The 14,199-nt window shown below is 44.8% G+C and overlaps 1 protein-coding gene across 1 annotated transcript in view; it reads left to right on the top strand.

Moving 5' to 3' along the window:
* Positions 1-14,199, top strand: part of STAB2 (stabilin 2) — a 138,640-nt gene that overhangs the window by 78,451 nt on the left and 45,990 nt on the right. The window contains exons 36-41 of the mRNA XM_065565181.1: positions 305-361; positions 1,874-1,969; positions 2,757-2,952; positions 4,726-4,821; positions 6,614-6,659; positions 13,386-13,462. Of these exons, the coding sequence (XP_065421253.1) occupies positions 305-361; positions 1,874-1,969; positions 2,757-2,952; positions 4,726-4,821; positions 6,614-6,659; positions 13,386-13,462 (568 nt within the window). The remainder of the gene's footprint in view (positions 1-304; positions 362-1,873; positions 1,970-2,756; positions 2,953-4,725; positions 4,822-6,613; positions 6,660-13,385; positions 13,463-14,199) is intronic.

Here is a 14,199-nt window from a genome sequence, read left to right as displayed (position 1 = left end):
TGAAAATGTAGAAAAACATCCAAAATATTTAATAAATGTAAATTGGTATTCTATTGTTTAACAGTGCAATTAAAACTGCAATTAATCACAATTAATTTTTTTTAATTGCAATTAATTTTTTTTTTAGTTAACAGTGTGAGTTAACTGCGATTAATCGACAGCCCTAATCCTTAGTTTTCCAAAGTGATGATCTTTCACTGTTTTATATCTCCTGATTCCCGCAAGGGCTGGAAATAGAAACATAGGTTGAAACTATATGCGGTAGTGTAAACCTTTAACTGTGTACCCCTCTGTATTTGCCAAGGAAAAGTGCAACCTGTGTTCGTATCGATCACGCTGCCCTCCTGGAACTAAAGAATTTGTAAGTATTTTATAATTAACCTTAAGTGCACATAGTTTGTATCATTGTCAATTCTAATACAGAGAGAAATTAATGGGCCAAGTTTATCCCATGTGGAAACCCGTTAATTTCAATGGAGTTACCTCAGTGAATTTGGTCTATTACATTTATTTAAATTATTCAGACCCAACAGCCCTTGAGTCCAGCTGAGCCATTCTTGCCTTGGGCCCCAGGAGAGTGGGAACAAGGTAATTTAAAGATAACTTTATGCTCCCCCAATCCCTGAGCCAGTTCAGGCCCTGGCATACATTAGAGCCTTCTCAAGACTGCTCTAAACAGTGCTGGCTAAAAGGCAAAGCGCTCTGGCCAGGGTCCCTCCCAATCCCTACATTGGGTAGGAGACTAGGAATAGAACAGAGCCCACTATACTGGCTCTGTGCCAGCTGGGGAATCTTCTACGCAAAAGAAAGCCTTATAGGGCAGCTTTTGGGCCCATTTGCATCATGAGAGTGGAGTAAAGGGGCACATGATCTGGCGCTAGGTGAGGGACTAATGTTATAGTGTGTTTTGAACGTTTAATGAGAATTCTTTTTCTTTTTCATCTCCCAGTTATCTGTTTCATACACATTTCATTTTCTGGCCAGTGAGGATAGGTCAGTGGCAAGATAATATCCTCAGGAAGCCAAATAGTCAGTAGGAGTTATATCATCCTGGGATTTTATTTATGGGCAGACTGCTCTTTAGGATTAAGATTTATGTTAAATCTTTAGGATTTAAGGAATCTAGATTAAGTATGAGTAGATTTTGCTGTATACCTTTTCTTATTATTATTATTTATTATTAAGGCCAAATAATTATGTCAGTAATGTGATTACAAAAGTCTACACAATTACTGTAAACTTCCCCCCACTTTATTCAGATAATTGGTTAGCAAAGCCATACTAAAATAGTGATGGACAAACCTCAAGAATTTTGGCATTTCAGTTCTAAAAAATACCCAGATGACTGGATATTTATCTGAATTTGGGACTACAAAATTAGGCTGGCTGTCTTATGAGAACGGGCTTTCCCAAGATTTATAGCATTTCCTGCTTCTGTTCAGGCCTAGAATAACGTAAAGACAGCCATTTTCACAGTATTTTGGCACATCCTTCTTCAGAAACAACTAGGAAGTTCAGAAAAGTGCCAGAAAAAAAAATAAAGACCTAAAGAAATTATATTTTTCAAATTTCAAAAAAGCTTCAGTTCAAATTTTGGACAAAAGTGACTAGTTTTAAATTGAGGTGGTTTGCACAGTGGCACTTGGCTAAGTTGCCTGTAAATTATTTAGCTAATTATCTGTTTGCCTACTTTATTTTTACATCAGAGAATATTTTCTTAGCATATGTTATGAACATATTTACCAACACAGGCTGACTATTTACAGATGTACAGAGTATATTGTTTACACAAAGTTGACACCGTTTTTAAATGTCTAAAAATAGTTGTGTGATATCAAACACTGAAGCAGTTGTCTTGCCAACTTTTGTACAGGTAGGAGAGAAGAAATATTGCATCTATACTGAAAACTTTATGGGAAGGACATCCATTCATATTGGATGCCTGCCAAAGTGCATTAAAAATATCATTGTAAGTATTATTATTCATTATTGTTATTTATGATGTGTTTTGTGGTGGCCCTTAGGAGCCCCACTCGTGGTCCAGGACCGCGTTGTGCCAAGTGCAGTACAAACATAGTACAAAAAGGCAATTCCAGCCCCATGATTTAAGGACTTTCTGAATAGGCCTCTTTATCAGAATAGCTTCCAGTTACGGTGAGTGATCAGAAGTTTAATAGGGTGGGTTGAAACATTTTCGTTGAAAGTTTTCTGTTGAAAAATGCTGTTTAGATTAAAACAATTTTTTTCACAAAAATAATAGAGATTTTAATTTAAAAATTGGAAAAAAAACTGTTGTGAAAATGGCAAGCCATCCAATTGTGACATTTCCAGAACAGAAAGTAGTTCAGCAGCGGGGGACTGTGCAAGGATAGGGAAGGGGAGCAGAGGTTAGAGAACAGTAACTCTTTGAAACTTCTTGCAATAGCAATCCCTACACTCTGCACTGTGGGGAGCACAGGAACTAGTTGGATTTGCTCCCCACTAGGAGTCTGAAAAGGAAGCAGTCAGAGGTGGAGCCATGGCCCAGCCTTCTCCACATTAGGCCATAGAGCCGGGCTGATCCACTGCACGGGGAAGTCATCTGCTCTACGGCTCACCTGCCCATGCATAAGAACCAGCCCCAGGACAGATTGTGTTTCTCTAGTGAGATCTCTGGCACTTCTGCTAGAGCACTGTGATTCTGCACTGTCCCCTACACAGGGAAGTGGCTTAAAAGCCCCAATTCTAACCTTTGTTATGTTGTTTCTCCATTTCAGACCAGAGAATGCTGTGCAGGTTTCTTTGGTCAACAATGCCAGCCCTGTCCAGGGAAAAGTGGAAATGCCTGCTTTGGAAATGGCATCTGCTTGGATGGTGTTAATGGCACAGGCGTGTGTGAGTGTGAAGAGGGGTTTAATGGAACGGCCTGTGAGAAATGTATTGAAGGCAAATATAGTCGCAACTGCAATCAAGGTAATTAGTGACTCCAGACTATGCAGATATCGTGTCAAATCTTGACAGGTGGAAAGCTGACCTGCCAAAAATCTCTGAAATTATTTCAGAATTCAGTGGCCATATGATTCAGCTTTCTCAGCCCCCTGCCTCGATATCCTCTCAACGCTCTAGGCCTTAATTATCTTCCCACTTACACTGGTGTAAATCAGGAATAACTCCACTGAAGTCACTGGAGCTACACCTGTGTAAAAATGGCATAAGAGGGAGGGAAACCAGCCTCTCTTTACATGCATACACATTATATAAAATGTAGTGAGAGAGGGGATATTTGCAGGCTCTTGGGGAAGACTATACCCAGTATTGCCAACACCAAGTGTTCAAAAATTGAGTCACAGACAAAAAAATAATAATGACTGGCTCTAGAAAATTGAGGGACGTATTTGTTTGTTTGTTTGTTCTTGAGCCCTTAGGTTACACACAAGTCATATTTTTGAGTTTTTCTCTGCCACCATGCGGGTTGGAAACTTACTTATTTTTAAATGAAAGCTGAGATTCTCTCATGATTCTGTTATTAACAGGATCTGGGGCTTTATGAAAAACAGCAAATACCATGAAATTGAAATAAAGTTGCAAAGAGTTCACAACACTGTACACCATATAGTTTAGTTTAAAATTAAGAAGTCTGAACTGAAGCCTTCCACCCAAGAAGGAGACAATCTCTTTCCCTCTGACCCATCTAGGTTCACCCCTTTACCCACAAAGCACTCTTGTCATTACTGTATTTCCACGACTAGCATCTTTAGGCCACGTGCCCACATTACACTGGGCCAGTCTCATGCATGACACCACAACAGCACCTTCTCTGACCCTACTGCTGGTGGTTTTCCTCTGCTCTGCTTTTCACAGCACTTTTCTGCTCATTGACTCCACCTGCTGACCCTGCATATCACTGCCTTGGTCTAGCAGCTAATGGCAAGACAGGATGTGTGTGTAATCTTCCCCTTAGTGCTCTTTTCACCTCTCATCACTGTCATTTCCAGTTAAAAAGTCCTAACTGGAAACATTAACTTGACAGTGATACAATTATGCTTTTAGATTTAGTCTCTGCTAAATGGCAAACAGACACGCCGCGCACATTTCTCTAAATAGATTGCTACTCACTAAGAGGGCTTTTCAAAGGCAGGAAAGAGGAATTAAGGCATGGGCAAGCTGCTCAAGTACATGACAAGGGTCCTAGATGGGCTTGTCCAGCCTATGTTGCTGCCCATGCTGCCGTGGCTTCACTGCTGTATCTACCTGTGTGCTGCAGTCACACATCTGATTGGGAAGAGGAAAGAGTTTACAAGTAAGTTTATTGCAAAGGCATGTGAATTCTGCACTGGGGGAATGGGCTAAAAATCAATGTAGAATCCATGCAAATTATTTTAAATCCATACCTAATCAAAGAAAATAGTGATTGTCTATATGTAACATTCTACTAGTCATGGGAGGCGGGAAACAGTCGAATGCTTGCATAGTGTTGGTAGGACAGGATGGTCATAAATGAAGGCAAATATCCAGACCATTATCCGTTGAGTCATTTATATTCTTCTGTGTATGAAAATATTATAGGCATCTCTACTAAATGTCTATATACTAGAGATATACAACTGAGTAAAGTACATTAGAAAACGGAGTGTGTAGGAAGAGTGCATACAAGCAACGCATCTAATGTCTCAGTTGTTGCTCTGCTATGCACACTCTATGTTACACTGCATATTTTAAGTGGTTTACTTACATCTGTGCATTTAGAATGTGCTTGTGTCCATGGGAAATGCAGCAGTGGGATTGAGGGCGATGGCTCCTGTGAGTGTGACGTTGGCTGGAGAGGTGTGAAATGTGAGAGCGGTAAGTGTGCCTTCTCCTTTCTCTGATGTAGTTAGTATGTGTTCTGGAATGCAGAGCAGTGGCAAGGAATACATCCCAATGCACTGTGTACTTAAGGTTCTCTCCCACAATACTAGGTAACAAGCAGCCTCCCAAGGCTACAGAAAGGCAATGAGACCCTCAGCCTGACTGTGAAAGAAATGTCTTTGGAAAGACCTGTGTGAAGGGATTAGCCATCAATAGTGATGGAGAATCATGCAACCCAATTGACAAGCTTCGCACTTAAATATATCCCTTTGCTTGCCTATACCTATTTCATCCAGGATCTTTTCAAAATGAAATTCCTGTTTGCTGTAAATTTGTACTATTTCCAGAGCAGAGTTGTTCTGCAGAGCCATTCCCCTTCAACTCCTTCAATAAATTGGCTTCAGCTATATAATATTACATATTGCTTTATAATTATTTACTTGCAAGTAAATAAGTTATTTTTAATTAGTTGTTGGGGGAATAAGACCAGGGCCTAGAAGAGAAAGCTGACTATGCTGGAATTTTCAGAAGGGGCCCAAAGTAGTTAGGCATCCAATTCCCCTAGAATTTCAATTGGATTTGAACAACTAATTCCCTTGGGCTCCTTTGCAAACCCCAGCCTGCATGCTTAACTGTGACCTCACATACAATACAAATCATTGCCTGGAAACCAAAAGGGTAGATGCTATATAAAATTCACAGGTTAGATAAAATAGGGTATCTTCAATGGCAAGGCACTGGACAAGATATACAAAGGAAACACAATAAATAATCATATAGTCAACAAAACAACAGGCACTGAAGAGACAAAAACCAGTGCCCAGAAGCTCCTGATGCAGATGCAATACTGAGCTAAGGAAAAACATCAATACACTGATGGTGAAATAGCCCTGTGCAGCAGCCAGTGCAAGGCCTATGTGCCACTTAAGTCTCACTAACGCTTTATTTTGGGGGCTTAAATGGCCCTTGAGTGGTGCATAGCCCTTGTGCTGTCTCTCTGCACAGAGGTGAATCCTACCCCAAGGTAGGTAGTGGGGGAGAAGAGAGAGATTTTAGGGTGAGATTTAAAATGGGGAAATGAAATTAGGTACAATGAGTTGGGATAATGAAGCCAATAGCTGCATTTCACAGATAGGCTTGTAAAATAGGCTTGGCAGAAGAGAAGAATTAAAAGAACGAATATGGGTCTCTTCCTCATCTTAGATTAGCAGTGGAACTGCCTGAGGGAGGATGGGCCAAGTCGGCAGAACTGTGTAGAGATAAATCACTGATGACTTTTGTAACATCAGTATGTAAATGTACTGTAACCCATAATTTACAATGCTTTGATGCCTTTGTGCACCTTTCAGTCGTATTTCTAGTAGCGTCACTTTTACTGCTTATATAACAATTATGGTAACAGTTTGTCTTTAAGTTTTTTTTAAATAGGTAAAATGACAGGGATGAAATGCAACCCTAGTCAGGTGCATCACTTTCATCCCATGTACCTCCCAAAATAGGACGTCAGGGGTGCATAGCATACACATTGTGGTGACCTATGCACAAGGAAGACTTTCACCCTTCTCTGCTTCCACAACCCTTACTCACATTGGGCAGTCCCTTACTCCAAGCATTCCCAGGGATTTCGTTGGGCAATAAGGCATCATTTAGTTCAAGGATGACAGAAGCTGACCTTGCATAAGGAAAATGAAGGGGAAGAGTTTGAAACCACAGAAAGGGGTAAAGGAACTTATAGTTTTAGAATGCTGACTTGCAAGGGTATAAACGTTCATTTTGTCTCTTCCAGAAATCAAAGATGATGCCTGTAACAGCACGTGCCACACCAGCGCTAAGTATGTATGAAATCCGGCCACTTTGAGAGTCATTCTCGTAGTATGAAGTGAATGTTCTTCATTTTTATGTTCCATATTTCCCCATTGTCTACACAGATTGCAAATATTCTCCTATTTTGTCTTGATCAATAATTAGTTGTCCCAAGCTTAGATCACTTCCTATGCTTCCCATTTTTAGCACAGTTTTGCAGCACTTCGCAAAGATAATATAGTAGTGACAGGCCAACCTTAAAGGTTCAGTATCCACACATTAACAGAGAAAAGACATTTCCAAAGGAGCAAGTCTCGACCAAAACCTAAGCCGTTAAGCCCAGATTTTTTAGAGGTACTTACACATTGCTCGGCTCAGTGTTGCAAGGTCTAAGTCATTAGACAGCTACATCCCGTTTTCAGACGTGACATAGGCACTTGGGAGCTAGATTCGAAAGTGAACTTAGCACTGAACATCACCACGCCTAACTTTTAAGCACCTAGAAAATCACTGGGATTCACCGAGCCTGAGTTCAGTGCTTGGCTCCCTATCCAATGAATGTGGACATACGAACATAAGAATGGCCATACAGAGTCAGACCAAAGGTCCATCCAGCCCAGTATCCTGTTTGCCGACAGTGGCCAATGCCAGGTGCCCCAGAGGGAGTGAACCTAACAGGTAATGATCAGGAAATCTCTCTCCTGCCATCCATCTCCACCCTCTGACAAACGGAGGGTAGGGACATCATTCCTTACCAATCCTGGTTAATAGGCATTGATGGACTTAACCTCCATGAATTTATCTAGTTCTCTTTTAAACCCTGTTATAGTCCTATAGATGGAGAGACAGCTGTCTAAAAATGGGATTCACAAAAGTCACCATCCTAGATGGCTCCATGCCTAAGCTAGCCAATGGGAGATGCCCCTGGGTGTATGCCAAGCGCTGTCCCGCTCAGTGCCTAAATCCAGGCTGGAGAGATACACCTCCCTCTGCTTGAGGTCCTCAGTTGCAAACCCTCTCTTGGCATTGGGTACCTTCGCTAGAGGCTCACCTCCCTCATAACTTTTAGCCCAGTGGTTAGGGTACTCACCTGGAATGTGAACGATCCACCCCTTCCCCCCACTGTTGCTAAGGAGAAGAGATCTGAACAGGGCTCTGCCACCTTTCAGGTGAGTGCCCTCACCACGGGGCTAAGGGATATTTTGAGGTAGCGCTACCGCAGTCTCTCCTGTTGAGGCTGTTCCACTGTGGATTAAGTCATTTAAAAAGTCATTGGAGCTGGGAGACTGGATCCTGGGATTCTCAGCGGACCACCAGGCTACAGATTCATTCCCACATTTTCTCTCTGACCCAATGACTCCCATTATTACAGACAGCCCTGCCTCAGAATAATCTATAGCACAGTGACCAGGGGACTCAACTGAGCACTGGCAGATCCCTGTTCAAATCCCTTCTCCCCCCTAAGGGGGACTTGAACCAGGGGTCTCCTACATCCCAGCTGAGTACCTTAACCGCTGGGCTAAAAGTTACAAAGGATCACTGCCTCTTCCTCACACCCCCCACTGTTTTCTGTGAGCTTCCCTGTATGGTCTGATCTGGTATGCAGTCTCTAAACATGCCTATAGGATTGGGCACCACAGGCGAGTTAGGGAGAGGAGCACCTGTCTTGAAGGTTCATGAAGAACACAGGGGCTTAGGTGTCCAAAAACCCAGCATAGGGCTGCAGAGACATAGGTACCTAGGGAACTTTTACTTTAATGTTGGCACTGATCAAGTTTCGGTGCCTACAGGGTTAGGTGGCAGCTGAGCGAGGGTTTTGTGAACCCCAGTGGGTCCTGATTCTGGGATTTAGGCACCTAAAGTGGCAGTTAGGCACCTAAGTCCTTTTGTGAATCTAGCTGTTGGGAGCCTAAATCTTATGAACGTCAATGGGGCTTGGGCTCCTGAATGCCAAAGCCACTTTTGAAAATGGGACTTAGCTGTCTAAGGCTTTGTCTACACTGACAAGTGAAAGACAAAGCGTTTGTCGTTGGGAAGTGTTAAAAAACACTTCCCCCCCCCCCCCCGCCCCGTCCCCGAAAGACAAAAGTTTTGCCGATGACAGGCACCGGTGTGAATAGCACTTTGTCGGCACTCTCCTGCCAACAACACTAACGCCGCTCATTAGCAGTGGGCATTTTTTGTCGACAGGAGAGCTCTCTTCTGCCGACAAATAGCAGCTATACTGCGCACCTTTTAGCGGCACAATGGTAGCAGCACAGCTGTGTCGCTAAAAGCTGCATAGTGTCGACATAGCCTATATCACTTAAGCCTTGCACTGGTGAGTGGAGCAATACCTAAATTCCTTTAGAAATCTGGGCTTTACTGTAAGGAATCCAGCCTGCCACTATACACCCAGGGAGATGCTGGCTACGTTATCTTAGACCTTCAGAGAGCACAGAAGATATTTTGGAAGTTCGCCTCTTATGTGCTGACTGCATATTATAAGACGATCAGGAAAACAGGAACAGAGAGCCCCAAACACCTACAATGATCTGATTTTCTTCTTTGCTGGCAGCTCCATTTAAATATTTATCCCATCTGCTATTTATAGCTCTACCATTTAATAAGACTTTAGGGCAAAGTTATATTAAGATCTGGACAGCAGAGTTTGACTATAGTAGTCTATCCTTCCTCCATGCATAGGCGCCGACTCTGTGGGTGCTCCAGGATTGGAGCGCCCATGTAAAAAAATTAGTGGATGCTCAGCACCACCGGCAGCCCCACTGATCAGCTCCTCCCCCTCCCCCCCAGTGCCTCCCGTCCACCGGCGGCCCCGCTGATCAACTCCTCTGCCTCCCTCCCAGCGCCTACCCCCCACCAGCGGTCAGTTGTTCAGCGATGTGCAGGAGGTGCTGGGGGGAGAGGAGGAGGGGGAGAGGAGGAGTGGAGGCGGGGAGCGCTTCGGGGAGGTGGAGGAACAGGGCAGGAAGGGGCAGGGGCAGGAAGAGGCAGGGTGGGGGCGGGAAGAGGCGGGGTAGAGTGGGGCTGTGGGGGAAGGGGTGGCGTGGGGGCAGGCCTGGGGCAGAGCAGGGATTGAGCACCCCTGGGGAAAGGAGGAAGACGGTGCCTGTGCCTCCACGTGTTGAATTTGAATTGATGTACTGAATTTCCATGCATGTTAGAGGAGCACAATACCAGAGTGATGGTCCAGCTTGTGATTACAAGAGCAGAATTCCATCTACCCTTGTATAAGCCTTCTGCCAGGTGGAGTTGGCTGCAACAAAAGCCGCCTCTTAACAATCCAAAACAGAATCAACTCAAGCCCCACCCAGTCATCTGGGGAAATCCCTGGGCACCTCTCAGAGGCAATATTTTCCCAATCACAAGTACTGAGTCTGTGTATACCAAAAGAAAATTTTTATTAAAAGGGAGAGGGAACCTAGCATTAATCTAGGAAAACACCACAACCATAATTCAAAAGCACAGAACCATAAGCAAACACCCATCCCACAATACATTGGGCAGTGCCCTTTGCATCTGTTTCCCACCCTGCATTCAATATGAAAGTGAATTGTAATCCCAAACCAGCCAAAATTGATCAGTTTGGCAAAGCAGTTCCGTCTGCTGAACACCTAGGCAGAGCAGATGTGTCTATGCAACTACAGTCTGCTCCTGACGTCTTTTCCCCCAGTGCATCACTAAATGTCAGGGGAGAGCTCATTCAGACCCTGCTTACACACACTAGTTCATCACAGTTTTATCTTACACATACAGGACTAAATTTTCTAAAGTAGACTTTAATTAGAGGCAATGAAATGTTGGTTATGCAATTTGGGACCTCTACATTTCTAGTGTCCCAAACAAGGGCACTTATGCACAAAAATCGGGTATACGGACATGCAACTGCTAGATATGCATATAGATAGTAAGTGTGTGTGCAAACAGCAGAAGTTCTAGATGCCTAAAATTAGAGGTTAGGATGAAGTTCCTTTAAAGTCTTGGCATTTTGCAGTTTAATTTATAGCATTACTATAACTAGGTCCTTTTTCAAGGTTGCATGTCCATTTGTTTTTTGCGAGCATTACAGTCAAAGATACCGTGCATCATCGTATCTGTCCTCCTTCTCCTTCCCTCTCCCTCCCCTGCTCAATGATTCCATTTCCCCATCCTTCTTACATCATTCCTCTACAGTTCTCACCAACTCTACCTACCCTTCTTCCCCTTTCCACCCTGATCTCTCTCCTCTTCCCACCAGCCCAGATCCAGATCCCACATCCAGACCCTCCTCTGCCTCCTCATTTCTGGAGATCTTTGCTCCAGCCCTGATCCTCCCTCCAACTCCACCCTCTCCATTCCCATACCAATCCTTGCCACCACCTCTGTCCATCAGTAGTCATCATTCCTAACCTCCCACCCATGCCCCTTCCTCCTCTTCTCTTGCTGTCTCTGGAATGCCCACTCCATCTCTCCAAAAAACATCCAGCCAATCACAACTTCTGTATATCTTGCTCCCTGCAGGTCCTGGCTCTGGCAGATGAAGGGGTCCAGGGCTCTGACACTGCCTCTGCAGCTGCCTTTTTCTTATGGAGGCCTCTCCTTCACTCATACTTCCTGCCCTGGATCAGACAGTGGTGGGGGTGTTAGGTTTCCCCTCTCCCATTCCTGCCCCTGCTAACCCCCTTCTTCCTTCCCCTTTCTACTCTTTCTCCTCCTTTGAACAGCACTGCACCCAACTCTCTCTCCTGTTTTCCTCCATGGTGCCGTCATCTACTGTCCACCCAACTCCTTCCTATCAGCCCCCCGCCCCAATCCCTCAGCCATTCTGTGACTTCCAGTCCATCAGGACTGATGATTTCTCATCTGCTATCAGCCATCTCCTCCCTGCCCTCTCTTTCCTTTCTGCCATTGACAGGGCAGTTGATTCTCTCCATTCCTCACCCTTGACTTCTTTGCCTCTCTCCCATTGCAAGGTCCACCCTGTCAGCCCCTAGTCCTGGATCCTTCCCAGCATCCATTTCCTCAGCTTCTGTTCTCATAGTGCAGAGCATCTCTGCTGGAAATCCTGTAACTGAGCTGACGTCTTCCTCTACAAATTTATTCTCTCCTCCCTCAATTCTGCCACCTTCCTTGATAAACAACTTTACTTTCCAGCTTAATTCAATGCCACGCCCACAACCCCAGCCACCTTTTTGCCCTCTTTGATTCACTCCTCAAACCCTCCTCTCCTCCTGCCTCCACTTCTCTCTCTGCACAGGATCTCACCAATTTCTTCCAAGAGAAAATTGATAAAATACAACATGATCTTCCCCATCCCCTTGGCTTGACTTCCCTTCCTATAGCTCTCTCTCCTCCTCCCCTGTCACAGATACACCTGCCCCAGTGACCCTCTCCTATCCCATCTCCTGATCTCCCTTGTGCCTACTCTCATCCCCTACTTTACTGTTCTCGCTCTTTCCCGTTACAGTACACACACGCTGTGGAGCCTGCCTGCTTGCCCAATTGGGGCACAGCAGGGAAGAGGATGGTCAAACCCCAGAGCAAGGGGCCGGGGCAATTGGGACATGGCAGGGCAGGGATCATCCCCAGAGTGAGGAGCCAGAGAGAGTGGGGGCCTGGGCCACCTGGCTGAAAAAGCGGTACCTACCTCCTTCTCCGCCGAAGCTGGGCGCCAATTCCTAAGCTTCTCTCCAGTCCATCAGCTGAGCTCCTCCGGCAGCAGCTGCTCTTCCCACCCTTCCAGCAGTGGAGGCCGGTCACTGCGGTGACTGGACTTTTGGTGTCCAGTCAGCAGTACCGACCGAACACTGCACAGGTCCCCTTTTGACCAGACTTTCCGTTCAAAAACCTGACACCTGGCAACCCTAAGCTCTCCCTGTCCAAGGTCCCATCTCCAGCCATGGCCCCCTGATACTTCAGAGGAAGGAGTCAAAAAGTCCTCCCAGAATACACTGCAGGGGGGAATCCCCTTCTGACCCCTGCAGGTGGCCAGCTGAAACCCTGAAGTATGAGCTATAGGGTCTGTCTGCACTGCAATTAAACACTCACAGCTGGCCTGTGTCAGATGATTTGGGGTCATGGGTCTCAGACTGCAGGGCTGTAAAATTATGGTGTAGACATTCAGGTGTAGACATTCCAAACTCTGGGCCACTCCCCCATCGTGGGGTCCCAGGGCTCATGCTCCAGCCTGAGTTGGAACATCTACACCGCAATTTGACAGCCCCATAGCCCGAGTCTCGCAAACCCAAGTCAGCTGACATGGGCCAGCTGCAGGTGTTTTATTGCAGTGTAGATATACCCTTAGGAACATAAAATATAAACCAGAAGTGAGCCCCAGAGCTCTTGAGCCCTTTTTCTACTATCACAAGTAACCCTGTCATACAACTGCACTCAATTGCATTGTTGACTCCCCGCTTCAATCTTTATCTTCCTTCAAAACCTCCTTAAATCTCTCCTTTTTTGTGCTGCCTACAAAAAAAAATGGTTAGACCACTGGTGTGCTGAGACTACTGCCTATCATGCTGACCAGTATAGTCTCACTGTTTCTTTTTACTCCCCGTATCCATCTGTTGTCTCTTGTCTAATATTTAGATTGCAAGCTCCTTGGGGCAAGGCCGTTTTCTTGTTCTGCGTTTGTACAGCGCCTAGCACAATGAGGTCCGAGGCGCCATGGTATTACAAAAAATAATCATAATAAAGATACAGTAGAGCAGCAATGACAATACAGATCACGTGATGATTTCTAATATACCACCGTCCTTCTTTCTCCGTTCTAGCTGCCTCCTCAAGTCTGGTGGCACCGCATATTGCAAGTGTGCAGCTGGCTTTAAAGGGAATGGAACACACTGTACAGGCAAGTGGGCTTTGTTTTCTACCTATTCAAAGAATGTGCTTGAAGCACTTGGTGTTCACTGTGAAACAGAAGAGCTGTTGAGAGATGCATGTTTCCACACAGGAAGTGAAAAGAGGACTTGCTGCCAGTTTGTTCAAAATGAATGGACTGCAACAGGTGCAGCTTCAGAAAAACAAAGGACTAGAAATCCCTTAGATACAATATATTGTGTTAAGGGGAAAGAATGGGGAAGAGGGAACATACTGTGCACAACTGGAGTTGTGTTAGTTCTGGAGTAGTGAAACCTGGATTATGTCTGTTTTTTTTTTCCGACCCAGTTTAATGATTGGAGGTATGGTAGCACTTCTGGCTAGTCCTGTGGTTTTGTCCATTTTCTGAATTCTGAATTGATGTAAATTTGTGGTGATTAACTAAAACTGCTCTATGGCTAGCCTAAGAAAGGGGCAATTGCAGTTAATCCCAGGTGTTCTTTGGAAAGCGCGGAAAATCCAGATTTATGAAACAGACTGTTTCCTTCTGCAGTGTGCGTAATTAATTCCCTAATCCTTATCTGATTAAAATAATGCCCTTTGGAACAATGGAGTATTTGTCTAACCACGTTGGATAGCACTGTCCTGACGCCAAATTCTAACCCCTGCTTTGCAACACCCTAGCAGCACAAATCCGCCAGTTTAATCTGTTACTGGGAAATTCCCCATATGTAGGCAGCATCTAGGGTGGCATAGAACCAGCCTAAG

The sequence above is a fragment of the Chrysemys picta genome, chromosome 1 (genome assembly GCF_011386835.1).
Source record: "Chrysemys picta bellii isolate R12L10 chromosome 1, ASM1138683v2, whole genome shotgun sequence".
Classification (NCBI taxonomy): domain Eukaryota; kingdom Metazoa; phylum Chordata; order Testudines; family Emydidae; genus Chrysemys; species Chrysemys picta.
Note: the sequence above shows the minus strand (reverse complement) of the source record. Positions and strands in the feature narration are given on the sequence as shown.